General features: G+C 36.0%; 1 protein-coding gene across 2 annotated transcripts in view; it reads left to right on the top strand.

Moving 5' to 3' along the window:
- Positions 1-10,544, top strand: part of LOC139982839 (uncharacterized) — a 107,951-nt gene extending 97,407 nt beyond the window's left edge. For both annotated transcript variants that reach the window (XM_071995944.1, XM_071995943.1), the window contains 14 exons: positions 412-490; positions 676-999; positions 1,875-2,525; positions 2,868-3,203; positions 3,316-3,417; positions 3,948-3,985; positions 4,332-4,359; positions 4,928-6,429; positions 6,726-6,934; positions 7,331-7,407; positions 7,970-8,019; positions 8,670-8,711; positions 9,118-9,143; positions 9,507-10,544. In XM_071995944.1, the coding sequence (XP_071852045.1) occupies positions 433-490; positions 676-999; positions 1,875-2,525; positions 2,868-3,203; positions 3,316-3,417; positions 3,948-3,985; positions 4,332-4,359; positions 4,928-6,429; positions 6,726-6,934; positions 7,331-7,407; positions 7,970-8,019; positions 8,670-8,711; positions 9,118-9,143; positions 9,507-9,519 (3,456 nt within the window). In that variant the 5' untranslated portion in view covers positions 412-432 and the 3' untranslated portion in view covers positions 9,520-10,544. The remainder of the gene's footprint in view (positions 1-411; positions 491-675; positions 1,000-1,874; positions 2,526-2,867; positions 3,204-3,315; positions 3,418-3,947; positions 3,986-4,331; positions 4,360-4,927; positions 6,430-6,725; positions 6,935-7,330; positions 7,408-7,969; positions 8,020-8,669; positions 8,712-9,117; positions 9,144-9,506) is intronic.
- Positions 10,545-27,972: the final 17,428 nt, after the last annotated feature.

Below are 27,972 nucleotides of genomic sequence, written 5' to 3' on the forward strand. Positions count from 1 at the left end.
CAAATCGCGACGTTTGAAAGTAAATGTCATTTCGCACTAGAAAGAAATACTTAATCTGAAACTACGGATACTTTTAAGTAGCATGCAAATGTAGGTCCGGTAATAAATTACTTAGTAATTGTTATGTTTGTCTTTTAGAACAAGAAATGTAATACTCAGTAGTGACTTTAGTATTGCATAGCATCACGCCATTTATCAAAGATACCCAAACAACCAAAAAAACAATACAACAGACCTGCTGTACAAATACCTCACTGAGTTTGTTTAAAGTCGATTTGCTTGGACAAGAAAATGGTGGGATTTTGCTAGATCCTGAGGGAAATTTCTATCATGTAGGTGTGCTGTTTACGTTTGAAGCATTGCAAGCATGTAACTTTAACATTCACAAACATTTTTTTTACTTCTTTTCAGATTACCAACGCACCCTGCAACATGGAATTCCTGTTTGCATTTACTATAGCATTAGTAACGACGTTTTTACATTTCTCTGGTAAGTAAACATATTTCCGTTTACCTTAAAATCATTCCACAAGGCAAACATTTAATATAGTGTCCTTACTGTTTAGTGCACTAGCTGTTTGCAATATATATACAGCGATTTCAAATATGATTGGGTAAAATATGCAATTATTCATTTTATTTAATTCGTAGTAATACCTTTTTTCTTGATTACAGTTTCAACTGGTACAGATGAAGAATGTGCACCTGTGCAATTCATTGAACTGAAAACTACTGCAGCAATCCAATGTTCGTTCGATGCCGAATACGACAGTGTACTGTGGTACCAATCAACAGAAGAGCAGGCCATTCTGACCTACAGAAACTCAATAAAAGAGGGAACAGGATATGAATCAGGGGAGTTTGATATCAATCCTAACGGTTCCTTAGTAATACTGAACGTCTCACTAAAACACGAGACATTCTTCACCGTGAAGAAGATTATATCTGCGGAGTCTCCAGTCATTTATAATGTTTACATAATTGACGTCAAAACAACAGGTAATAAAAAAGGGAGTTCATAACGTGATGTGTTTGATGTGATGCAGAGCATTACAACAATTTCAATGAGGACAAAAAAAGTGTCCACACCGATTCAAACTCTCACAAGGAACATATAACGCATTAGGAATAAATATATGTCAGCCTCAATCAACATAACATGTTGTTGATATTAAGCACAATAGAACATTGTGAATAGGGTATAAGGGTATTAACAAATACAAACAATGAGTTATATCAACGAATTAAAGAAATTAACACAAGCTGATGTAATCATTGATAAGACATCAGGGTAGCAGTTTATACAGTAATTATATTGAAGAGGAGACCTTCTCGAAAATTAGAACAAAATGAGATACATTACCTGCATTTCAAATTGGATGCTCCTTTTTTATTTCAATATATGGTAGTAAATTTTACCGTAAGTCATCCCTGTAGAAACTTATCGGTTTCAACTATGCAATGTTAGAATCTAATTTTAGAAAGAAAATCAATACTGATGATTTGGGATTTAGATCTGAAATATTATAAACACACTGACGTACTAATGTCAACAATTTCGTATTTTACCTCATTTTTCAACCTCGTCGATGCTATGTTGTTTGTTTTGCAAATAAAAGTCCGAATTTTTGCAAGAAATATGTACTCTGATACGTAACGGTACATTTCAGTACAAGTAGAGTCTGCACAACTCGAGCAGCTACTGGTGAGCCTGAAAGCCCTTTTGTCATGGTTTCAATACTTAGCTTGGACGAAGAGATATATAGACGAACATTATTAGCATGATGGAAATGACGTTAAAGACATGTATCAACCATGAGAAATTTGTCGATGATTGAAAGTTCATAACCGTTTCCTTTAATTTACTTACACAGGGAAACCAACTTATGGGTTTCCAATTATTGACGTGTGCGAAAAGGAACATGCTATCTGCTACAAGTCGATAAAAGACATTTCGAGTCTGAACTGTTTGGTTAATAACTCCAGACCAGCAGTAAAACTAAACTGGATTGATAAGACGACAGTAGAAAATGTATCAATCTCATCACCTCTAACAGTATCTACGACAGATAATGTTACCTTTACAACAATACTTAACGTATCGCCCTCCGTTTGCGATTCGCGACTTTGCCTACTGGCATGCAAGAGCTCGACTTTTTCGTGGATCCTCCAGAGAGATGAATCCTTAATATTGCTGGAAGACACTGATAGAGAATCGGCCTCTGCAGAACCACATCTACGTTTTATCGAGATTGACTCAGAAATGACACTCAATTGTGGTGATCAGAATACAAGTCTTCGTGTTTGGAAGAGAAATAACGGTATTGACGACACCATGGAAACACTAGCAATTTGTGTAAATGTAGAGAAATATATGTCGACGGTGTTAACAAATGAATTTATTATAACATCTGACGGTTCTTTGTCCGCTAAAGAGGCAAAGTCACGTGCCGAGGGTAATTACTACTGTACCTATGAGACTAACAACAAGGAGAGAGTCATACTGTACGATATACGAATCTACTGTAAGTCACCATTTGTCAAGTAAAATATGGCTGCAATGATCAGCAATATTTTAAACTGTACGATTTATAATGTTGTTTCAGACGTAGCAAGGGATCTGTTACTCTGATGGAAGTTATTCAGCTGTTTAACCGACTAAGGACATGACAAAACTATTTTCATAGAAAAATATATGTTTGCAAGAAAAGAATAATTATAAGTTAAAAACGATTCATTTGTAAACCATCGGATATGTTTTGTTGTGATAACAGTAAATAAAACCTCTAAATTTAACTGAATTATCATATGGTTGTGTTAATTGGTTGATTTAACGTAAATTACATTTTTTATGGTTTTATTTCCAGCTAATCCAATCCCAAACTACCTTGTCGTTGATGGCTGCAGCAATCAACAATATTGCACTTTACCGGTACAAGCAGAGGGCAATGTCTCATGCACATTGTATGGCATTCGCCCTGAAGTTAGCCTCGAATGGGAAGCTGATCAGAGTGATGGCATCTCCTTTACCGCTCACGAGAGAAAGACAGAAGATAAAGGCGATGCGTTCAATATATTTCTCACATCAAAGTTTACTATTTCACAAAGTTCCGAAAGCAGAATAACAGTGAAATGTCGCGTCACTGGAGAAATGGCTAATTTCTTCGACTTATCGACAAATATTGATCTTCTTGTGCTTAAAGGTACGATATATTTCCGTATATTTGAGACCATTCAACCTCATCAAACGTTACGTTTTTGACATAAAAACCTAACAATTTCTCGAATTTCATCATTTTTTTTTTCCATTTTCAGAGACAAATGAGGTATATACTTCGACAGTTGTTATACTGATACCTGCTATTCCAGTGATAGCCTTGCTTGTTGTCACCGCTGTGTTAATATGGAAACGTAAAGGTTGGTTATATTTGGACATAAGCAACCTTACAAATAATAATTATATATTGCAATGTAAAATTGGCTTTGAATTATTCTTAGTGTCCTTTTATTCACACACCCAAAATATTTTGCCATCATAATTAAAATATTATAGTACAAAATAATGACGACCTTGTGGTGCTCCGAAACGTTTCTTTTCTCTTGCGCAGGTATAATTGACCTAGAATACTTCTCACTGGCTAACAGTGTGAAGGAACTGTCGCATGTTATGTCTCTAGTTTGAGGAATGACGCCTAGGCGAGAGGAGATTAACCCAATATACGTAGCAGGATTCACATCATCAGTTTTTAGATAACTATTCGTTAAACTGACAAATGAGGAATATATGAAGTACATTTTGTATACAGATTATACACCAAGTTCAACTTACAGAAAAATATTTTTCATTACAAAAAGTCTATTATCTATGAAACGAGTAAATATATAAATCATACTCATATGAAACTTTAATCAGCTTTAATTGATCCATTTTGTATTCTTAATGACAGAGAGACGACAAAGCCATCGACACGAAGCAGAGGAAGAGGTAAGATATGTGCTGAAGTCTATATTGCTTTGCTTTGTGCCATTCTGTTCTGTACGACTTATGGGGGTTACTACAAGTGCTTTCATTAAATAGCATTGGAAGAAAATTGCAAGGCCGTGGCGTGGGCGTTACTTCTTAGCGTGTTTGTCAAATTTTAAACATGTGTGCACCATTGTGAACCATTATCAAACTGTCTTCCGGAAAATAATTTGTGCAACGTTGTACCAAAAATTATTCGAACAATGCAACTAAGAAAAATCAAGTAATATATTACTTTACCGTAAAAGAATACGTAGTTAATTGTGAACTCATTATCAACAGTACCTTCTTTCTGTTTCGCTTACAGGGTATTAACCTGATGAAACCTGAAGCGAGTAAGTATTCCTTTTGAGCATTTCAGAAAGGCATTGCCTACTTAACATATATAGAAGTTTTAAACAATGTTTGCTTCCCTCGTAAATTTAACATAAATTGTATCGATATTTCAAGCGCGACTATACTCATCCTTAACGCAAAGTTAGAGTCATTGAAAGGATAAGCTGTTCTAAATATTTTTATTTTTCTACGTTATCAGTATAAAACCTTTCTTTGCCCATTTTTTTGCCCATTTTTTGGCAAACCTGAATGCATTTCCGATACCACCTTTCTAAACCTGCTTTAACAATTTTCCGTGATAAAGTATGATCAAGTAATAATTTAAAACTTTTTATAAGTGTTCATTGTTCGAATGTTGATCCAACAGGAACATAATTTATTATGACGGTCGTTTAAAAAAAACACGTGGCGCTTTGTTTGCATATGCTGTTTAGGACCGTTGAGTAGATACACGTTATTACATATCATTAAATTTAAATATTTCTAAACACATCTGTCAACGATATCGTAGGTATAATTTCATTAAATATTAAAGAATAAGCGAACCTTTCTCTTCTTTGCAAACAGCAATGGACGAAAAATTCATCAAAGAACTTAGAACAAAATATGAGATGATGTACGATGCTGTTCGACCAATTCCATACATAAGGGACAAAATGTATTGTGTGGATAAGGTATATATAGAGGGTGGTATCAAACGTCGTGAGTACATCAAAGATGAACCAGGGAAATATAAATGGACAACATTAAACTCATGCAATGACATTTTGAGTGAGTCAAACCTTAAATCTACGAGAAAAATTATAGAAGGTGAACCAGGATACGGAAAGTCAACGATCACCCTACAGTGGGCTTTTGATTGGTGTAACCGTGTCGCAGTTTCACCGTTGAAAAATACCGATATTCTTGTCTTTCTTCAATTAAGACAATTGGGCCATATCAGTTCCATATTTGCAGCAATTAAGCAGTTCATTCTACCAAAGGATTCTGAGTTTACTGAGGTTAACGTAAAAGAAATCGTAAGTAGAAGTTCTTCACTTGTCGTTATTCTGGATGGTTACGATGAATATCCTGATCACGACAATGCCGAAACCGACGTGTGGGCCATTTTGCGTAAAGAAATGTTACAGGACGCATATGTTATCCTAACCACTAGATCATCATGTATACCTAAACAATTTACATCACAGACTGAAAAAATTCGTTTGACAGGATTCGACGACGCGTCACGTGAAAACTATATTCGCAAAGCAGTCGTGGGAAACAACGAAGAAGCAATTGAGAGGATCAAACTTAAGTTGAAAGAAAACCCAATACTCCATGATCTCTGTCAAGTGCCATTATTATTTGTAATGTTCGCGCACCTGGCCCATGAAGAAGAAGACTTTAAAGACTTTAAGTCAGTGACGTCATTTTTTCGTTACGCGATATCATGTTTCCATAATCATATGTTGAACAAGTTGAATAAGAACAGCAGCACAGCTTATGTATTTGAAAGCAATCACGAGGAATTAAACAAGATTGCATTTGAAGGACTAAGCAAACCTAAGCCAGAAATTGTTTGGCAAAAGATGGACATAAGTAACCGACTTGGAAAGGAAGTTTACGCTCACTACTGTGATATCGGCATTTTGGTGGAAGAAGAAGTTTTGAGAGTAGGTGATAGAGCAGGTCCAAGACATGCTCAATATTTAACAGAAGTGAGATTCTATCACAAACTATTTTGTGAATGGTATGCTGCTCATGAATTTGCTCGAACAGTTAACTCAAATCCAGGTATCCTTCCTGACTTTTTTAAGAATACTGAACCCACCGAGGTTGAGTACATGTATCGCTTCGCCTGTGGCATTAATGCTAAAGCGGCTGTAAATATAATTGAACACATGGAGAAGAGAGAAGAGTGCAAGAAATTTGCGATACTTTGTACCGTTGAGCAACAAGGTGACATCCAAAACATCCTTAAAGTGGTAAAAAGATTAGTTTCGAAAGCCATATTCCTTAAAGAAGACTCAAGTCGAATCCTCCAGAGATCCGTTATGCAGCTTATTGCTATTGCGTCTAAAAACAAGGTAAGATAAAAATGTCGGTGATTTAGAATTCTTCTCCTATATTCATAAGTAGTATGTATACGAGACTGGATATGTTTGCTATACAGTTTACAGAAGAAATAACTAGGATAAATAATTATGAAAAATGTAACTCTAGTTGAAAAAATGTTGCTCTGCTAATTTCAGCAAACACCTTACCTCAGGTAGTTATATGCTTTGTTTTATATGTGTGTTATTACATCATTAGTTCTGGAAGTCGCTTGGACTTGTAATTTCTAGAATATCTGATTATGATATATGCCTTTTATACCTGACAGATACAAGTCAACGAGGTACAACTGCAGAATGTTTTCAGCCACGTCGACACCGATAGAAATAATATAGTCTTGGAATCAGGACTCAGCCTACCTGCCATAAGAACCTTGGAGACACTCGTCATTAATGAACGAGGCAGGGAGATGACTGTTGAGGAAGCCGCGAACATTATCTCTTTTGCTCTTCAATCGGAATGTTTGAAAAAGATTGAGTAAGTCATGTCTACTTGCCTATTATAACAGAAGCTTCCTCGACAAACAAGAAAATCATGTATATGTGACCCAAAAACTCCTTAGCGGTTGCTTCCGGTTGTATAAATACTCCAGTAGGATACTGGGGACATTGCCCATTAAGCTAAAAATGTCTCCTTTTGTAGACAGCAGCGACAAATGATTACGTACGAACGTGTTTACCTGTTTTCCACATAAGTGTCATACATCCTTTCTTTCAAAACGTATTGAAACCTTTCGTACGCATAACTAAGATGTTTTAACCATAATGAGAGCCATACTTTGCGGGGGAATAATTTGAATTAACTAAATATGAAAATATTTTGAACAAAGAAGAGATATATGTCAGTTTTCTTTACTTTTTCCGTAACACACAGTTTCGAAGGCTGCATATTACCTCAAGAACTCTCACTCAATGACACAGTTGTGGTTCAACTGTCCAGCGGTTGCGAAGGTAACAATATAGTTCCTTCATCATTAATTCAAGATGCTCCTATTCTAACGCCATATTTGCATCACACTGAGAGTAATATTTTACTGTGGATCGATGTCATGAAAGTCCTCGACAACTCTTTAGCACTGTTGGTAAAAATATATATACTATAAACGCTTCATTCGATACTATTGATACTTGGCAAACTTATTGCTAAAATGTTATTTAAATTGAAATTGTTATATGTACCGCATTTAATTACTACAAATACTGCATTTGGTCTTCTAAACTTTGAGGCCCCTTGAAAATGCATGTGAAGGGGTTGAATCGAACAATGTTAATGACTGTAGAGGTGAGACACCGAACAAACTGGGATGATGGTGATGATGATTACAATGATATTTTCGTACAAATATACTGCATATAACCCATTATTTAATGTAAAAAAAAAAACTGTTAGCAAACAGCTTATCCATGCACTAAAGTAAGTGTTAAAGTAAGTGAGCCTGACGTTTCGATCCTAGAAGAATCTTCTTCAGAGGCATTCGGTACATATTTTGTAATTGTCCTTTTTATATTTCAGTTATGTGGGGCAGAAATTGCCGCCTTAATCTTGTGACTGGCATATGGGAGGTGAGTATTCGTCTTTGATTGTAGCCTATCACTTAATATGCATGTTGACATACACAATAATGCTTTGGTCAGTATTTTGCGTATTATCTTATTGCGGGCAATAGTGGTGATGCACGAAAATAGAAACAAGCCTTTCTCAGGTACTACTTGTCTGTACTCATGTGATCACATTATTAATAAAGCAGTATTTACTATATATCTTGTAAACCTTTATGTACTCTACAAAGTGCTGTGAGATTGTGAAGATGATCCTGGTAAGATTAAAACGACGAAGCCTCTACGTTTGACGTATGCAAGCTTAATTTAGTAGATTAAAAATCGGTTGAGGTTTACTTAATTTACGGATATGCAAGGCACACTGATTAGAAAGAGCATTAGTCGACCAATTAACAGTATTTGCATGTTGCCGCACGACCACAGGCTTGGAATAAATCCATGAAGCCTGTTTTGAGTTAATGTTCTGCGCCTTATTTAAGTAGCAGATATGATAAAGGCAGGTAATGTTCAATTGGAAATACATTCTGTACTTTTACGGGCGATTGTATTAAGTGAAAACTAACTGTCGAACTGCAACTAAAGTACGACTCATTTTGTTTTCATATGTCAAATTATTTTATAATCTCATTTTTCATACAATCTACCACTTTTAGAAAGATGGAAAGTTACTGAATGACTACGAATACAAATTAAGGGTAAGTTTTTATTCTCAGTAGAGGTTAAATGTTTAAAATAAAACGTTAGTCAAATCATAAAAAAAAAAATGTTTAATGGAATTTTATACATATTTGGGTTGTAGTTGTTTATTTGTTGTATGCTTCCATGTTATATAAAGTATGTCAGTTTCACTTGATATTACCTCTCATAGTGTATCATATCAACTGAGGCGCTTCTGGTTGGAAGAAAACTTGGAGTCTATTATTCCTACACAATAAGAATTGGCATGCCAAAGAAGGGCCTGGTAGGCAGAAACGAACTTAATACTGTGTTATTCTAGGGTAGATATTTTTAAACAAAGTTTGTATGACGTTTACGCTACGTTCTGCTTATAGTTAGTGTCTTTCTAATTTTATTACTTTTATTTGTTTTTTCTGCCTACAGCGAGATGCCACATTAGAGCTTTACAGGTATGAAAATATATAAACGTCTTCATTAATTACAATTTTACTTTCCTACAAACTATGACATCCATTGTTGCCTCTTGTGAACTATATATACTACTGTTAGTGGTATCTGTATGATTGTAATTCAATGGGATGACGATGATGACTATTATTAGTATTATTGTGGTGTCACCTTACATGTTTGCGCTCATACTAATCATGACATTGAGGACGCCTTTTATCAGTTACAAAAGTAATTCTGAACAAAGAGTAAGTAGTTGTGAAAAAGGTGATACAAAACTTAATTGGCTGTGCTATTTTATATGTCTTCATAATTTTATCATCATTTGTGTCACCTAAGTCATCTTAATTGTTCTCTGTTTCCAGTGAAAGACACTAGCAGCAACAACGAGCTTGAAAGGAATTCTAGAAGATGAAAATAAGTACTATTATTAAATTGTATACACAAAATTGAAATTACAGTCCATAGTCCTCTTGTTCATTGAGAAAGTCGAAGAGTGCAGAAAACAAATCAATGTAGTCAGAAGAAGAAGGAACAACATGCAGAACTCTACAGAAAAAAAAAAAACATACGGAAGTTCAAACACAGAATGACTGATAATTATTCTGAAGAATGGGCGTTCTGTTTGAAATAAAATATATTTGTCAGTGTATGTATATGCGAACTCATGAGGTGATAGTATAATTATTTGAAACAATTAACAGTAAGGTAGAAGGTATCACGGGTTAAACATCATTTCAAAATACAAAAGGTGAAAAGTCAAGATCTCAGCAGTGAGTTGTAGGAGAAAAGCAAAATTAGGCAAGCAAAATAAGGAGATTTTTTACTCTTTTCTTCATGCTCATTTAAGTGAGATTTGTTTGTTCTTATTGATAGCGAATTTTCTGATGAGAGAAATGAATGGGTGGCGATCTTATGTGTTTTCAAACTAAGTTAAATTTTGTTCTAAAAAACTAGACGTTTCCTTATCCTTAAGGTTCTAAATTAAGCTTAAGTATCCCAATAATTTCCATCATCAATAAAAATAAGTTTGTCGGATTTTCCGGATAATATTTAATTTTCGTTAAGATGTTGATTAATACCTATATAAAAGTAATTACCAACCACCAAGTTACTTTTTCCGATCTGCTTTAAGAATTACTTTCTCGATATTGCTGTTATTTATAAATAGATTCAAAAAAATTTACAAAAGAGTTTATTTTTGAGGAATTAAAATTGATCAGTTCAGTTATGCTCAAAATTTCGTGAAATAATGAAACTTCTCCCACTTGAAATGTATAACCTACTTTTTGTACGTTAACAAAGTTATAACAGAAAGCTATCTTTGAATTTTGTGACAAAGTATTTATGCATAGATTGTCGGTATATAATGGTGGAACAGCAATAAACGTTGGTTAACAGCGTTCTCATCTTTTTTGTTTAACTGTTTAGATTAAGCTTAGTGTACCTCGGTATAATAATATTACGGATGCTGTATAAAGACCACAGAGTTGCTGCTTAAGATTTGCATTTCAAATGTACGGAGCGCCGTGAGTTCCAAAACTATCCAGTCATTGTTATGTTCAGTATAACATCGACATATCGAAAAAATGGACATATTCAAAATGAAATCTACATGTCGAAACATAAATCATTGTATTGAATATTGTTTTCGAAAATTCAATTTCGTTTTGGACATATCGATTTTGTTACCACGATCTCAATATGAACATAACGATGTCAAGTTGGATAGTTTTGAAACATACGGCGCACACAATACGTGTCAAAACATCAGACATCAGGCATTGGGTACGGTTTATTTTAATTAAGCTACACCATAATACTATAATTAACACGTTATCGCGCATTATTTTACAAGGCCGAGGAAGACTATGCAACTGTCAGACTCTAGAACCTAGTAATAAGTTACAATTAGTGACCACCTCGATAATCTTTCACTTGTTATGTTATAGTGTTGACAGAGATTGCCCATATTAATATTGAACCCCTGGTTATATTTTTTATTATGTTGGTTCACCTACTTAATTTGGTACATTTGGAGGTACCTATATATTTTATAAGAATATATATTCTTTACGCCACGTGAAACAACAATTAATTTCATGTTATATGCATTGCTCTTGTTCCCATTGCCATGTAGACGATATTTGGCCTGACTTATCGTACAAGAATAAACCCATGTGTGTGATCGTTTGTTACTGTCACCCAAAAGGAAACGTTAAACGCTAAACACTGATTCTATATCCTATTGCATTTTAGGGGAATATTTTAATATCTACTTACTACGTTGAAGATTATCCTATTTATATGACTTCATTAACTTTATTATGAGTCATAATTTTATTCTCACCATTACTCTTCCCACCAGAATTAATGATCAAACTATAGTTCCATCGATTATATTTGCATAAAAATATCAATTGATTAAATTGGCAATATACTGTTATCTTGTAACTGTTCCGTTATCATATCCCGATATTGTGTGTTATTCAGGGAACGCAGGAACATCGCAAAGGTGATAGACAAATGATTAGATATCATAACCAGATAAATTTTAATGTATTTATTGAAGCAATAGAATCAGCCGATCTAAATCCTGTTTTTAGCATTTATGACATTAATACATCTTATAATCAGTTCCTTGGTATATATTGTAATATTGTGCCGAGCCCGGCTCCTCCGATAGTAAAACTATATCGGGACTCGCGATAGAAAGGTACTGGGGTTATCTTGATGCCGTATTTACGCTTCTTCAGGAGATGTCTCGAACGGAAGAAAACAATGACTTCACACAAAAAACAATTTGACGAGATAGGATTTGATTAATGATTCGGTATAATTTCTTCTCTGTCGATTCTCTTTACAAATAAACTAAATTACAATGATTTGACTTGACTTGACTCCGTCAATTAAACAATTAGGAGGGAGTGATGAACTTTCGGCGGAGTGATAAATTTTCTGATCAAGTGATAAACTTTCGCCCTCCTTTTACTTTTATACCTTACTTCCATAAAATCTCACTGCGCATAATCAGTAGGCAGCCAATAACCTGACCATCCTGTATTAGCTTAACGATATAAAAATAAGTGCGCTGGCACTGATCTGCCCTGATTGGTTGGGAGTTTGGAAGTCCATCCCCTTTCTATGGAAACTTCCATACCACGTGAGAGAACCTTCTCGAATGTTCCACAGACATAATGGAATCTATTTTGGGAAAAGGCCCTGTACCAAGATTCAATAAGATAGTTAAAAACTTCTCGTGGGAAAACTAAATCCATGACCTAGATAAATACATAAGAGGCCTGTAAGGTGTCTCGATGGAGTTTTTCGGTAACATCAAAGAGATGGTATCACTATTTCATAACATCCCCCTCAATCTTTTAAAATTTTTGGATACTCCAAAATTTTAACATCATACTGCTTTAACTTATCATTATCTCAAGAAGGTAGAGTACTGTAAGCACATTCACTAATATTCATTGACTTCAATAAATGGTCTTCATGTATCTCAAAGGTTAACATCTTGGTTAAGAATTATTAAAATAATCATATGTTATATACATTGACACTATCTCCATGAAATTGAAGTGTACCTCTTCAATATTGATGACATCATATGATGCAATCTAAAAAAAATATCATTAAGATATCTTAAAGTTACATGACACAGCAAAATATGCAGTATCTCTAACAAAATACATTTATGAATTTCATACATCAATAATACATTTATATCTAAAGTGAAATCATGCCGTGATTGGGGAGAGATCAGAGAAAACTAGACTTAGTTATCTTTTAACTGAACAGAACACCTCAGCGTTCCATAAAAAATTCGTATATTAAAAAAGAAACCTTAAAATATTACAAACTCATTTACAAAAGCTCCTCTTTAATGAAGGCATACAGTAGTTTCAAAACTGTTTTGAAACCTTGTGAATCATATACATCCACTTCAAGAAAATCAAGAAAATGTGACTCGATAGCATGGTGACCCTAGGTATGCACTCCGAAATGATCTAGTAAAGTACCAAAGTACTAGATATTCGATACCATAAAAGAGACCCCATAGACTATGACATCAACAAATCTTTCTTCAAATTAACATAATACTTAACATCTTGTCTTTTAAACTTCATGATGAAATTTACTTTTGCATGAATAATTGAGGAAAAGAAAAATATATACATAACTTCCTCAAAAGATCTATACTTTCATTTGCTTCGATAACTGTTGCTGTAAGCAAAAGTTGCACATCTTCAATGCTGTCTCTGAATAGCCTTCAATATAACATAAATGATGCAATGTAAATATCCTTAAAATATTTCTCAATATATGAAAACCCATGTTGCTAATATTCCGGATATGTTCTAATTGCCGGGTAAACGTTTGAACGAATTCATAAGGAGAAATAAGGTATACTCATTACACACTTGTTATAAAAGATGAAACTAGGTCACTTGGTGGCGTTTTTAACAAAGCTTATATTGTTACACCATACAGTACAATGACTTCCACTTAATAGGTATGCAGGTAATTGCCATGACGCATTCCATTCATACAATCGTGGGTAAAACACCTGTTCATCTGAACTTAGACAATATGCAGTTACACATATTAACCATATAATGTTTGCAACATCCTGCCTGGATTGCCTGTAATGTTCAATCCCTTTTCATGGAGAAAATTCATTATTTCCCCTGTGTTAGAATATTTTCCTACATTCCACCAAAAATCATGACTCTTAAAGCCTGTTGGAAAACATGGTGTCTGATAAGTGACCAGAACTTGTAATTCACCCAATTTGTATCGAGCACGTTGGACTTTCATGTCTCCTTGTGGAGCATTTGCAAAAACTTTCTTTTGCCTTAATATGCTATCTTTCATGGAAGGATATGGAAGTGCTAATCCTTCATTATGTGCTCTATTCTCTAGAAAGGATGCAACATTCATTGGCTTAGTGGTCATAAGACACATGATGTGATCTGAAGTTACCCCTGGCAAAATGTTACCAAACTCATCATGAAACTCAATATGTGCATCTTGCATGACATTAACATTTTCTGCGTTAGAAGTGTTACTACTCAAAACATTTCTCATTCGAGCAACCTTTTCACTTGATGAACCCTTTGTTTTCAAGACATTTCGCAATTTCTGAATGTTGGTGATATTCTTAGTTTCAGAAGATGCTCTTACAAAACATGGTTTTAGCCTGTTATAATTGAAGACATCACTAAGAATTTCTCCTTTGAGAGTGGCCAACAAATAATGAGTCCTATCTAACACTTGATGGATCACTAGTGGTCCACACCATTCTGCAGCAATTTTGCGAGAGTTCGCAGTCAAGGAGGAAGACGTTGGCTTATACAGATACACTAATTGACCCGTTGAATAAATTGCACCTTTGTCCAGTTTTGCACTTATCTTAACGTTTTGAGCATCTTGTTGCTTCTTTTGTAAGACTAACATTACCCTTGACAAATGATCAAATCGTTTCTTTAACAATGCAGCATATTCTCCATGAGATTGTGATAATCCTGCCATTGGATTGAATGATAAATTTGTAAGATTTGGTGGCTTACGTCCAAATGCAAGTTCAAATGGGCTATAGTTACCCAACTGAGGTGAGGAAAATGTGTTATATGCATAGGCTGATGTTGGGACAAATCGTACCCAATCCGTACCAAACTGATTTAAGTTCACTTTGAGGAAATTTGAAAGAGTCTGAATGTGTCTTTCAACCTGTAAGCTTCCATGATTGCTTACACTGATGAACTTTTGTTCAATGCCTAAAGCTTTACTTAAGAGCTCCACTAATTTTCCTGTAAGAGAAGCTGCCGCATCACTTATAATACAAGACGGTGGACCAAAAGTTGTGACTACCCTCTGCAATAATGCTTCACATATTGTCTCAGCATCAAGAGTCTTAAGAGAAACACATACAACAAATCTAGTGATCTCATCACAAACAACCATCAAATGTTTAAATCCTGTAGCCGTTATAGGCATAGTCTTGAAATCCAGACTAAGTCTGTCAAAAGGACGATAAGAATCAGGAATGCGAGCATGATATTGTCTCAATTTGTCCGGTTTTTTACGGAATTCTTGACAACGGAGACATGCCTGAATATAATTACTGATGCGTTGAAACATATTGCGCAGATAGAAATGCTGTCTAATGGTCAAATATGTACGCATTACACCCTGATGATTACTTAACAAGTCATCATGATATCGAGATATTATTTGTTCTACCATAGTCTCAGGTACGACTAACTGAAGAGTCATCTTAGCATCATTAGTCTCATGCAAAAATATCCTGAATAACAAACTATTACATAACAAATAATCCTCTGCTTGAGAACGAACAGTTCTAGCATGCTTAACATTACCTGGAATAATGTCGTGTGCAAGAAAATCATAAATTGGTTTGTAGTAAGGACAAGTTCGTTGTTGAATTTGCAACTCTTTTACATCAAATGGCAGATCATAGTTTTTGATCAGCTTTCCTTGAATTGCCTTCATGACTTTATTCAATTCCTTTTGTTTTGGAATGTGCCCTGTAACCAAATGATCAATGTTTGTTATGACTGGCTTTGGCTGAGCAAATAATTCTGGAGGTGGTTCTCTGATTACCTCTGGCACTCTATGTCTACTCTGATCCACTAATCTTGGCTCTGTAGGTTGAGAAACACTTGTAAAATTTGGCACAACTAATACATCAGGACTATATGTATGTCGATTTTCACTCGGCATAGAAATAGTAGGCCTTTGAATATATGTATCTCTCTTATCAGTAGAAATAACTGGCGTAGTCCTCTTTTGTGACTCAGATTGTGGTCTCTGTGTAACACGATCATGTGTTGCCTTAGGAACGGATGTCCTTTTAACTCTATTTGTTGATTCTTTGGCTGGGGAATCCTGCATGGACTCCTTAGTGACTTTATTCGGAAATAAATCTGGAACTTTGACTCCCATTGACCTTGCCATTGACCTTGTCATGATTGGATTAAATGTCTCCTTAGGTGGAGTTGAAAAATCCTCATAAGAACCGACCTCTTGAGCAACCTGATCTATTTCGGAGTGGAATTCCTGTGGTGCTCTAGACAAATAATCTGCCAAAACCAATTCTGAGCCTTTCTTATAACCAACCTGAAATGTATATTCTGACAATTTGAACAGAAGTTTACGTAAGCGTGAAGTTGCTGGTTCTTGTTTTGACTTAAACAATTCAACAATGGCTGAGTGATCAACATATGCCTCAAATTCTACATTTTGCAATAAATGTTTGAATGCTGTCACATTAATAAATAGACCCATCATTTCTAATTCAGTTACACTATACCTCTGACATGCTGGTGGTAATATCTTAGAGTAATATGCAATAATATTCTCTTTGCCATCAACTCTTTGTGTCAAGTATGATCCTGTTGCTACTCGTGATGTGTCGCTATATAATACAAAACGACCATGTTTCTGTGGCATATGCAGTATAGGTGGATTACACAACAATTCTTTAATACTTTGAAATGCACACTGATGTTCCTCTGTCCATTTAAATACCTTTCTCTTACGACTCAAATGATGTAATGGTCTCAATAGTGCTTGAATATTTGGGAAAAATGAGGCCACATAATTAACTGCACCTACAAATCGTCTTACTGACTTAACATTGTGTGGTTTCGGTGTGTTCCTGATTGCTGCACATCTGTCATGCAAAGGCTGGATACAAGCCTCACCTTCTGGGGTTATTGAGAGCAAATGTCCCATATATCGGACTGAATTTTGAAAAATGCTACACTTTTTCGGAGAGATTTTCAATCCGTTGTCCATTAAAACCTTAAAAATTGCCTTTAGGTGTTGTTTGTGAGATCGTTTGTCTGCACTGTACACAATAATATCGTCATGATGAGCAATACAGAACTTATTTGAATTTGGGATCGTTGCCAAAATATCATTAATTTGCGACTGAAAGATCGCTGGAGATAAATTCAATCCCTGTGGTAAGCGTTTATAATAATAATGCTTTCCTCCATGAAATGAAGCAATACCTGTATACTGTTGTGCATGAACACTAAGTGGCAGACAGAAGAATGCAGACTTTAAGTCAAGAACACCCAAAATTTTGGCTCCAGAGTACCCTATGGTACGGATAGTCTCATTCAGTAACGGAAAAGGGTGATTGAGACGTTTTATCCTACTGTTCAAGTAGCGAAAATCTGTGACAACCCTTTTGTCTTTTGTTCCCTTCTTTGGAATGAGGAAAACTGGTGAGGTATAAGACTGATGTCCTACCGCTAAGATTCCTAATCGCACTAATTTGTCTAGCTCACTGGCGACAATGACTTTGTCCTCATCTGAAAGTCTATAGGGACGTATGTAAAATGGCTCATCATTAGTAAGCGTAATATCAGCCTCATAATTTGGACAGTGAGATAATTCACCATAAAGAGAAAATGCATCTCTATGTGAGTCTAGAAATTCATATATGCTTTCTGTTTCTGAAGCATCTAGAATACTTTGTTCCAAATTAATGTTATCTCTCATGATTTCCTGTTCGGATTTGGAAACCAGGGGATCATCGGCTGTCAAATGTGGATATCGATGTAAATTATATCGTGTAATTGCATCACGATTCTCTTTAGAGTTTGAATTGGTTCGAAAAAGAGACGGTTTTTCGATGTCTCTCATGACATTGAGAAAATCTAGAGAATCAGTAGGAATGTCTTCTGTGACCGTAATGATATCTGCTAAATCTAAATGAGCCACTGTGCGAGAAGGATGCAGACAAAATTTCTGGTTACCCATGTTCCTTAGTAGAATCTTTGTTCTACCTTTATGCATTTTCACTAACATTCGTGAAGGACACATACGAGATATTAAAGGAAACGGTTTAATAACCACATCTGCATTTCGTGCATATAGTGGAAGACGTCCCTGTACAGTAATGTATCTTTGCTGACCTGGGTAAATAACAAATCTCTGCACTGGCCTAAGGAAAACTTTGGCTTGTTTAATTCTAAAACAGTTTGTAGTAAAGTCCAAAGATCCATTCAATTCCTTCAGAGTTGGACTACCTAATATTAAGTCAATACCTGTCAGGTTTGCAGCAATTAAAGCAGAAAGCTGAAATTCATGACCCTGAATTTTGACCTGAAATGCTATCGTGCTATACGCATGAATAAACTGACCATTACCCAACTTTAGGTTTACTACATCAACTGAGACTGGTTGTATAGAGGATAAATACTTTGAATTTTGCACTGTAGAAGAAGAAATGATAGAGCGTGTCGCTCCACTATCAAACAACAATGAAATTCCTTTACCATCATGTAAAGTACCTCTTACAAAATTACGTGTGTCCAGTTGAATATCCACATTACGGTCGTTACCTGTATATCTAGAACTAGGAATATTACTATTCTTCCAAATATTATTTGCTTTACGTTTCGATCTTCCCTTACTTGGTACTTTGTCTGGAGTCACTGTATGATGAGTGCTATCACAAGTGCTCCCTACTGAAAATTCTGTGTTGGTACTCTCTTTACATTAGCCTCCATTTCATGGCTTAGGCGAATTTGACAATATTGTGCAAAATGACCTCGATTTTGGCAGTAGTAACATGTGATTGAAGGATTAAAATATGGTAACCTTCTCCTGTTATTATTCTGACCTGTCCTAGGACCACGAGAATCACGAGAACTATATCTTTGCCTCATATCTTTTGGACTGTCTTGCGATTCTGACCTACGTGACTGATCAAACTTGGTTTCTAATTCCTGAATTTTGGTACACAACTCGTGTATCTCAGAAGATGCAGAAATAGGAGTCTGAACAGAAGATGCTTTGTCGTGCATTGCCATAAATAGTTCGGAAGAAGCTGTGGGTTGACTTTGGATTTGTAAGTCAAAATAGCATTGTACTTTCATGACCAAATCTGCAATTGTTGCTTGTGGTGATGCAGACATTAACACTGCTGAGCGGCATTGCAAAGGCAGGGTCGAGATGAATTTATCTCTAATTTGGTCCTCGCCATAACTTAATTGTGCTGCAGCTTTTGAAATTTTGGCCAAATGTGCTTGAGCTGTATCACCTGGCGTATAGGTTAATGCATGAAATGCCTGTGATTTAGCGTAGGAAGAAGTGCCTGGACTGAAACGAGCAAGGAATTGCTTGCGCAGATCAGCAATAGTTGAAAAATTTTTGTTTTCAATCCAGAGTCTGGCTTGGCCTTTCAGTGTTCGCTTAAATATGCGACATATTTCATTAAATTCTGCCGCTACGGCCTCAGGGGTGGTTTGGGACGGCAATTTATGCACCTCTAAATAATCTTCAAATCCCAAATAATGAGCTTCGGCTAAATCTGCATCAACTACATCGCCCTGAAATCGTGATGGCAAAAAATCAGTGGGCCTATGTTTCTGCATAACATTAACAGAGGTCGAAGTTCCCTGTTCACTGACGGACATTAAGCCGCACACAATTAGGCTAGTTACCAGTATACAACACGAGCCTATACTAATTTCAACACACTATCGACCGTTATTAAATACAAATAACAAATATGCAATACATGGACACGATTAAAATAACTTATCGTTACACTCTGATCTCAAATAGGGGTTGGGATACAAATTGGCATGATTTCACTCACCCTTAAGTTTAACTAAGAACTGGTAGTGGAAACGACGAATGAAGTCCCTCGGTTAGCAGTAGTAGTAGCGGTAGCAGCAGGTAGGTAGTAGCAGGTAGTAGCAGTAGCAGGTGGGCCTACATCTCGTAAGAACTTCAGATTCGTTTGCCGTTAACATCGGGTAGAGTCTAGGCTTAGATCGCGAAAATGTTCAGTTCTGATGTTTAGAGCTGTAGTATTCTAAGTACTAGTTGCGCGAATGTTCAAACACGAACTGCATGCTGGGTTGATTAACGTTAGTGTACGATCAACGTTAGTGTGGTTCCTGCATCCGGTGTACAGACTTAGGCTAGTATAGGCTGACTTCCCTCGTAGGGTGTGTATGTTAGGCAAGGTCGTGAACATACGTTGTGTTCCTCGTTAGGTCTTCGGGCCAAAAAAAAAATCCTTCTGTTCGTTATTGATCGTAACGAACGAAAGTTGTGAAAGTTCCGTTACCGTTTTGTTCCTGAAGAAAGCAACCGATCTCCACCATGTAATATTGTGCCGAGCCCGGCTCCTCCGATAGTAAAACTATATCGGGACTCGCGATAGAAAGGTACTGGGGTTATCTTGATGCCGTATTTACGCTTCTTCAGGAGATGTCTCGAACGGAAGAAAACAATGACTTCACACAAAAAACAATTTGACGAGATAGGATTTGATTAATGATTCGGTATAATTTCTTCTCTGTCGATTCTCTTTACAAATAAACTAAATTACAATGATTTGACTTGACTTGACTCCGTCAATTAAACAATTAGGAGGGAGTGATGAACTTTCGGCGGAGTGATAAATTTTCTGATCAAGTGATAAACTTTCGCCCTCCTTTTACTTTTATACCTTACTTCCATAAAATCTCACTGCGCATAATCAGTAGGCAGCCAATAACCTGACCATCCTGTATTAGCTTAACGATATAAAAATAAGTGCGCTGGCACTGATCTGCCCTGATTGGTTGGGAGTTTGGAAGTCCATCCCCTTTCTATGGAAACTTCCATACCACGTGAGAGAACCTTCTCGAATGTTCCACAGACATAATGGAATCTATTTTGGGAAAAGGCCCTGTACCAAGATTCAATAAGATAGTTAAAAACTTCTCGTGGGAAAACTAAATCCATGACCTAGATAAATACATAAGAGGCCTGTAAGGTGTCTCGATGGAGTTTTTCGGTAACATCAAAGAGATGGTATCACTATTTCATAACAATATCATAACCAGCAGTAATTGTAGTATTATTTTCGCTTAAACAGTGGAGATTGAATCAGATGTAGACAGACGGCCTGATTTAACTTTGGCTGAAACACTTCATTTACCTAAGGCAAAACGCTTTCCTACAGAGAGCGCTCTTCCGAAATCACTCTGATACATTACATAACTTTTCGGGAATGTCAAGAAAGAGGTTATGAAATATAATTCTCACAAAATCAATTATATTGTTAGTATATGATGATCCTAATTGTAATAATAATATTAATCTTACGTTATATTTAAATGTTTTAAATCGTAGAATCCGATCTGCTCAATTATCATATTACCACAATATTTTAGCTTCCAGACCAACTTCCTTAAAGGATGCAGCTCTTTACTTAAGGTATAATAATATGATAATATGTAAGGTATATCTCAGTCAAAAGATAAATAGGTCATTCAGCCCACCCCGTTACTTGAAGCGTCCTATCATACAATCAATTTACCTTTATCCTGTCTCTAAGGGTGAAATCACCAGGCTCATGACAGATTAAAGATTGGAGAGGCTCCAGGTATTTTCGGTATTACCGTGGAACTTAATAAATCCGTTTTTAATGTTATAGCCCCTGCACTGGTTCATATCTTTAACAATGTATTTTTCTCTACAATTCATCCTCATGATCTTGAAGTGGCAAAGGTTATTCCATTATTCAAAACCGGTGAAACACTTTTGCCAGAAAAATGTATATATATATATAAGTTGACTTCCTTCATTAATAAGCTTCTTGAGACTGTCATAGAAGAAAAGTAACGTGCTTTCTTAAACAAAAATGATATATATTTATAATTTTAAGTTTGGATTTAGGGAGGGTCATTCAACTTGCCTTGCTTTATTAGAAGTCATCAAGAGTAAACGTTTTAGTGTGTGTTTTAGGATTATACCTGGGTTTCAAGAAGGCCTTTGATACAGTTGGCAATTCAATACTTGTAAATACTTTAATTGGTTTAACGACTTATGAATGACTGTGATTATGTGTTGGCTAATAACCATATTGGAACAGAGCTGTAGAAAACAAACCATCACGTTATTTCTCGTGGGTGCGTGAGAATGATAGATTAGTTTAAAACGGATTTACCATTGTAAACAGTCAAATTATCGCGTATTTATGAAGTCTAAAACAATGCTTGTAAGGTATTAATGGGATCTGCGCGTTTACCTTGCAGACATTATATTATTTCCCACTCGAAGGTAGTGGTACTTATATGGCATGTCAAAACAAAGTTCTCAGATAAAAGGAAATAAAAATTGTTTAATAACCTAATGTTGTCTCGTTTAGTTGTTTAAGCTCTTAAAACAGTTGGGTAAAAATATGGTATAGAACCGTGCACTTAATTGGTTAGTTTGTACCCTTAAGTTTTTTACCGGAAGATTTTGGGCTATTCCAGTAAGTATGTAAATTTAACAGTCCGACGTTTAACCAACTTGTTTTTAACTTTACCGCCCACTGAATAAACAAATTCGCTCGTACACATATATGTACATTAACAGTTCGTACGTCATTGCAGCATTTATAACACGCACTACATTATACGTCATGCATAGTACGATCCCTGACAGGGTGGTTTAGTAATCAGGATTGCAGCTAACGCCATGGCAGATATCGAAGACGGTGCTGTCTTGATTTAAAAAAAAAATAAAAAAATACGGGGTCTAGTCTCTACATGAAACGTTTATCGGTAAGTGTAGCTTAACATAGTTGAAAAGTATGAACTTATGTTAGAACTGAGACACTCAGTGACAGTATAACGTTAGGCTCATAGGGCAACGTTACGCTTACACTAGGCTGACGTCACTAGTGTAGGCCTTGGGCTAAGCTATTTCTACCGTAGGCCTAGTATTACTGATATTATGTACTACTAACAGTAACATTATACTACTAAACCGCTTCTGCGTATAACACAGTGGTTTAGTCGATGTTGAATGTTATGAATCTTTTTCGTGTTTTTTCACCATATTGTGTTATTAGTGTAAACGATATGAGCCTAATTATTAATTAAAATATGATATTATTCCTATTAAAGTCCGAATACAAAAACTTCGACCTACTGTCTACACTTGGCTAGGCTAGGCTAGGCTAAGTAAGACCTGTTTAATTATCCACACACTTATAACAGTTAGGCTAATTATAGGTCAATGTGACACCACAAACTTTTTTATTTTGATTGGTATCATACATATTTAGCAGGATATTTTTGAGAATGTTTGCACGATATCTCAACAAGGGATTGATCATTGCCATAGTTACTGGCGCATAGTGAGTAGATAAACCTAATTGTTTTTGGGGTCATATCATGAATATTAATAGAGGTCACAGGATCAAACATCAACATTTTCAAATTGCAATAACTTGACAACCATAAGCCAGATTTTTCATTCTTGGTATGGTGATATTGGCAGATAGCTTACACATGCTGGTGTGTATTGCAATTAGTATATTTATAATTATTATTATTATTAATATTAAAATTCAAACTTATCAAATTGCAGTACTTGACAACCATAAGTCGGAATTTCTTCATATTTCATATATGGTGATATTTGTAGATAGTGTGTGTATGTTGATGATTTATTCCTTTCTTATAACCCTCAAAGAATTGAACTGCACTTCTTTTGCTTAAAGAAGATAACATAAGGGATATGATACCAAAGATTGGTGATAGACTAAAATTTCAGGCAGGATGAAAGAAGGAGGTGAGTACTCAGTCCTGTATATCAGCAATGGACGGTACATGCTTTAAATGTCTTAAAAGAACTGAAGGTGGAATCAAATGCTTATATTTCCATTTGAAGCATAACCATGGAATTAACTAAAAAACTCAAGCAAAGTTATTTGTGGTCAAGCTTGTTGCACTGCACTAATTTGGTTTGCAACTGAAGGCTAGAAATGGCATCTTAAAAGACACCACTTGGGTATAAAGAACAAACTAATGACCAGGGGGACCAAGAGCCAGAAAGGATCAGTCCCATTCCAGTGGAAGCAGAAGCACATGATGAGGCAGAAGAAGATGATGAAGAATCAATGGAAAATGATATCTAAATAGCTAAATCAGCTGCTATATTCACAGCCTGAACTAAGTCCTCACCTATTCCTTCATCATTAGTGGGAATAATTGTTGTTGATGTACAGGACCTAATTGAAAACGTAGTTGATCATATTGAAGTGCAAATTACTCGATGAATAAGTAACCAGCAATCCTCGCTATTGAGAAAGGAAGAGGATAAGCAAGACTTTCACAATATTTTCCAATGCAAGGGAAACTCCTTTCTCTGAAATGAGAACAGAATACCAACAGAGGAAAATTTTCAAGCAAATTAGTGCATATGTTGAACCTGAACAAAAACTTTTAGGCTACTGTTTCAAGACTAAAATAAATAACAAAACAGGAGCTCCAATTCAAGAACAAGAGAAAGAGACAAATCAGTACCTTCCTTTGGCAATTTCACTTAAAAAATGTATGGAACATCCAGGAGTTATGAATGCGATATTTTCAGTTAAAACATTGGCAGATCCAAATGTCCTCGTTACATATCGACATGACATTCTGTTAAAAAAGGTGTCAACAGCACGGTGAAGTGCCTTTTATACTCCTGCTGCTATACAATGATGACTTTGAGACTGCAAACCCTCTTGGTTTAAGGAAAGGAAAACAAGATTTCAGCCTTTTATACAAATGTGCTGTGTCTACCCAGGAGATATCAGGTCAGATTAAACAATATTCTTCTCACAGCTCTAGTCATCTCATCTCTCATTACCAAATATGGAATAGAAAGTGTTGTAAAAGCAATGAAAGAAGAAATTCAGATGTTATCGATTGCATGTCTGAATATAGAAGGGGTTGATTTCAATGGACTTGTTAGGCCGATTTTGTTCTAAGTTGTTGGCGATAACTTGGGTATGCATACCATGTTAGGCTATACTCGTGGCTTTACAGAAAACGTTTGTTACGTTGGAATGCGAGAGGTCTCGATAACTAATTTTTAACGAGACACAAGCCTGGGTTCGCTTCTGGAAGGAACACAGATAAATTGACGAGTTTAGAGAATTTGAATGAGAACGTAAACTATATTGAACAATGGAGTTTGAACCAACATCAACAAATGGTAATTACAAATATATAGAAAAAACTCACAAACTTAACAAGATAGGATACACATTAAAACACGCTGGTCTCTTCCAACGGCGATATCCCTCGGCGGCCACGACCTTGATGACGACGATTCTCGGTCAGTTGTACCGCGAAATTCACTGGTCCTCGACGAAGTTTCTCGCGATCCCAGAAACAGCAGTCACCTTCTTTCTGGCGATGCTCCAAAATAGAAGACGGACTTCCAGCCACAATCGAGTGAAGCACAAGTCGAACTTCTCGCCGACTAAATATTACCAGAGTCAGTCCAAAATCAGCTTTATTGCCACCAACTCCTGGCGTAACGAACTTCCTCCGAAATAAAGACTGGAAAACTGTACTTTCACAGCAAAGTCCTCTTCAAACTTCTGAATGGAAGTGTAGAATCAATCTTGGTATCGATATCTCAATCCCTCAGAAACTACTGGCAGTTGAGCACTGACGATATATAGTAGAATGGTACAATATGTGTCGTCGCTTGTATTCGTTCAGAAACTGAGAAACTCTCCGATCTGGGCGGGTTTTTATACGATTCGCCAGGTCAAGAATCATCTAGATCTTTCTCGATACACCTGAGTAACAATTCGACCCAGTTTCTCCGTTCTTGGAAGTCGTTTGCATATCTCGCGAACATTCCAGAGAATCCACGAAGATGTGTGCACAGCGCAACGGGACTTCACGTAAACCGACGTTAACCCGAGACCAGCGTGTCGTCATAAGGAATATAACAGAACAATCGTGTATTGCTCATTACATAAATAACATGCTGATACGGTAACCCGACCTAATTTCTCAAATATTGATTTGTCACGTAGGCAATTTCAAATACTTTCTATAGTATAACATTAGGTTTCTCACTAACAGTGACCAGTGTTAGGCTACAATGGGCCCTCGTAATACCCTCCCCCTTAAAGGAAAGTTTGAATGTAATGAAAACTTTATAATCTCTTACATTCTGCTATATCTTATCACATACTATATCATAAAATATGAACTTTGTTACACTTGAACAAATTTTCGTTAAACATTCATCAAACAACTTTTAAGTTATACATAATAAATAATTCTGAGTGTTCTTTATACACATGCATAGTGACATTATCTTTGTCTTTTTATATATACAATAAATTCATGTGAATCTGGACAAAGCATCTTCCATCACATTGTCTTTTCCTTTTATGTGCCTCACATCAAGATTGTACTCTTGTAAAGTTAAACTCCATCTCATTAATCTTTGATTCTTATTCTTCATTCTATGTATGAAAGTGAGAGGATTATGATCAGTAAACACAAGCACAGGGTAGACAGTAGAATGCAAATATACATCGAAATGTTGCAGTGATAACAGGAGCGCAAGACATTACTTTTCAATAGTTGAATAATTCCTGGTTTGAACACTTAGTTCTTTGCATTTTTGTCATACCATTGTTTCATTTTGGCCTGACCTTGCTTCAAATTTTGTCTGCCTGATTTCGTATTAGAGAGTGGACGAACGCAATCAATAATGACTCTACTAAAAGGCTCATCAGGAGCAGGGATTGATTTCAAAGGTACAGGCGGTATTTTCTGGTTGGGCTTCCCAACCACCTGACATGTATGGCACGACCTACAGTAATCAGCCACATCACTCCTGATTTTGGGCCACCAAAAATGTTTTAGAATCCTATCACAGGTTTTCCTGACGCCTAAATGTCCTGCCATTGGACTATCATGGGCCATGCTCATGACGTTACTGTGGTACACCTTGGATACAACAATTTGGTGCACCACTTGCCATTCCTCATCTGCAGGCGCATCTAGCGGTCGCCATTTGCTCATCATCACGCCATTTTTTTTGTAGAAGCAGACAGGGTTATCCTCCGCTTCTTGTGGGGTCACTGCCCCTTTAACTAAATCTATCAGTTCAGGGTCACGACTTTGTTCAAAAATCAATTTGTTGCGGCTCAAAGGATCTTCTTCCCTCTCTACCGCTTTGTTATCTCCCGAACTACTTTCTGTGTCATTCAACACCTTAAAAAATGTGTCTTCTAACTTGAAGACATCACCCTGACATCTCTCATACTCCTCCACTTCCGAGACTGCCTTTTTACTCATTGCCCTAGTCATTACACACGCAGGAAATATTTCATCTTCCTCTTGGCTACTAACATTAGAGGGCGTATTTGTAACAATGGGATTAGGGAGAACCTTACGGTAACCCGACCTAATTTCTCAAATATTGATTTGTCACGTAGGCAATTTCAAATAGTTTCTATAATATAACATTAGGTTTCTCACTAACAGTGACCAGTGTTAGGCTTCAATGGGCCCTCGTAACACTATTACTGTAGACTTTACAGGGTGCATCGACGTGTACTGCAAAAACAAATAATTGAAAATGCCAATCTACTTAAAACAGTAGAAAATTACGCTGCAAATTTACAACACGATGAACCTAGTGAGACAGGTATCAGATTTGCTACAATTCTAAATGATCTGAGAGAGTTTCATGTAGTTGAAAACATAAGTCTTGATGTTATGCATGACTTTCTGGAAGAAATTATACCTTTAGAATGGAACTTAGTGTTACACCAGCTGATTCAGGCGAAAAAGGTTTACATTGGAGGAACTTTCTGGTAGAATTTCATGTTTTAACTATGGCTTCACTGATCAGTCAAATAAGCTTAGTCCTTTGAAGCAATCATCTCTTTCAATCCCTCGAAAAGCAAGTGGAGAAAGTGCTTCACAGATGATGTGCCTAGCTTTCAGTATACCCATAATGATTGGAGATACAATTTAAGAAGAA

The sequence above is a fragment of the Apostichopus japonicus genome, chromosome 16, assembly GCF_037975245.1.
Source record: "Apostichopus japonicus isolate 1M-3 chromosome 16, ASM3797524v1, whole genome shotgun sequence".
Classification (NCBI taxonomy): Eukaryota; Metazoa; Echinodermata; class Holothuroidea; order Aspidochirotida; family Stichopodidae; genus Apostichopus; species Apostichopus japonicus.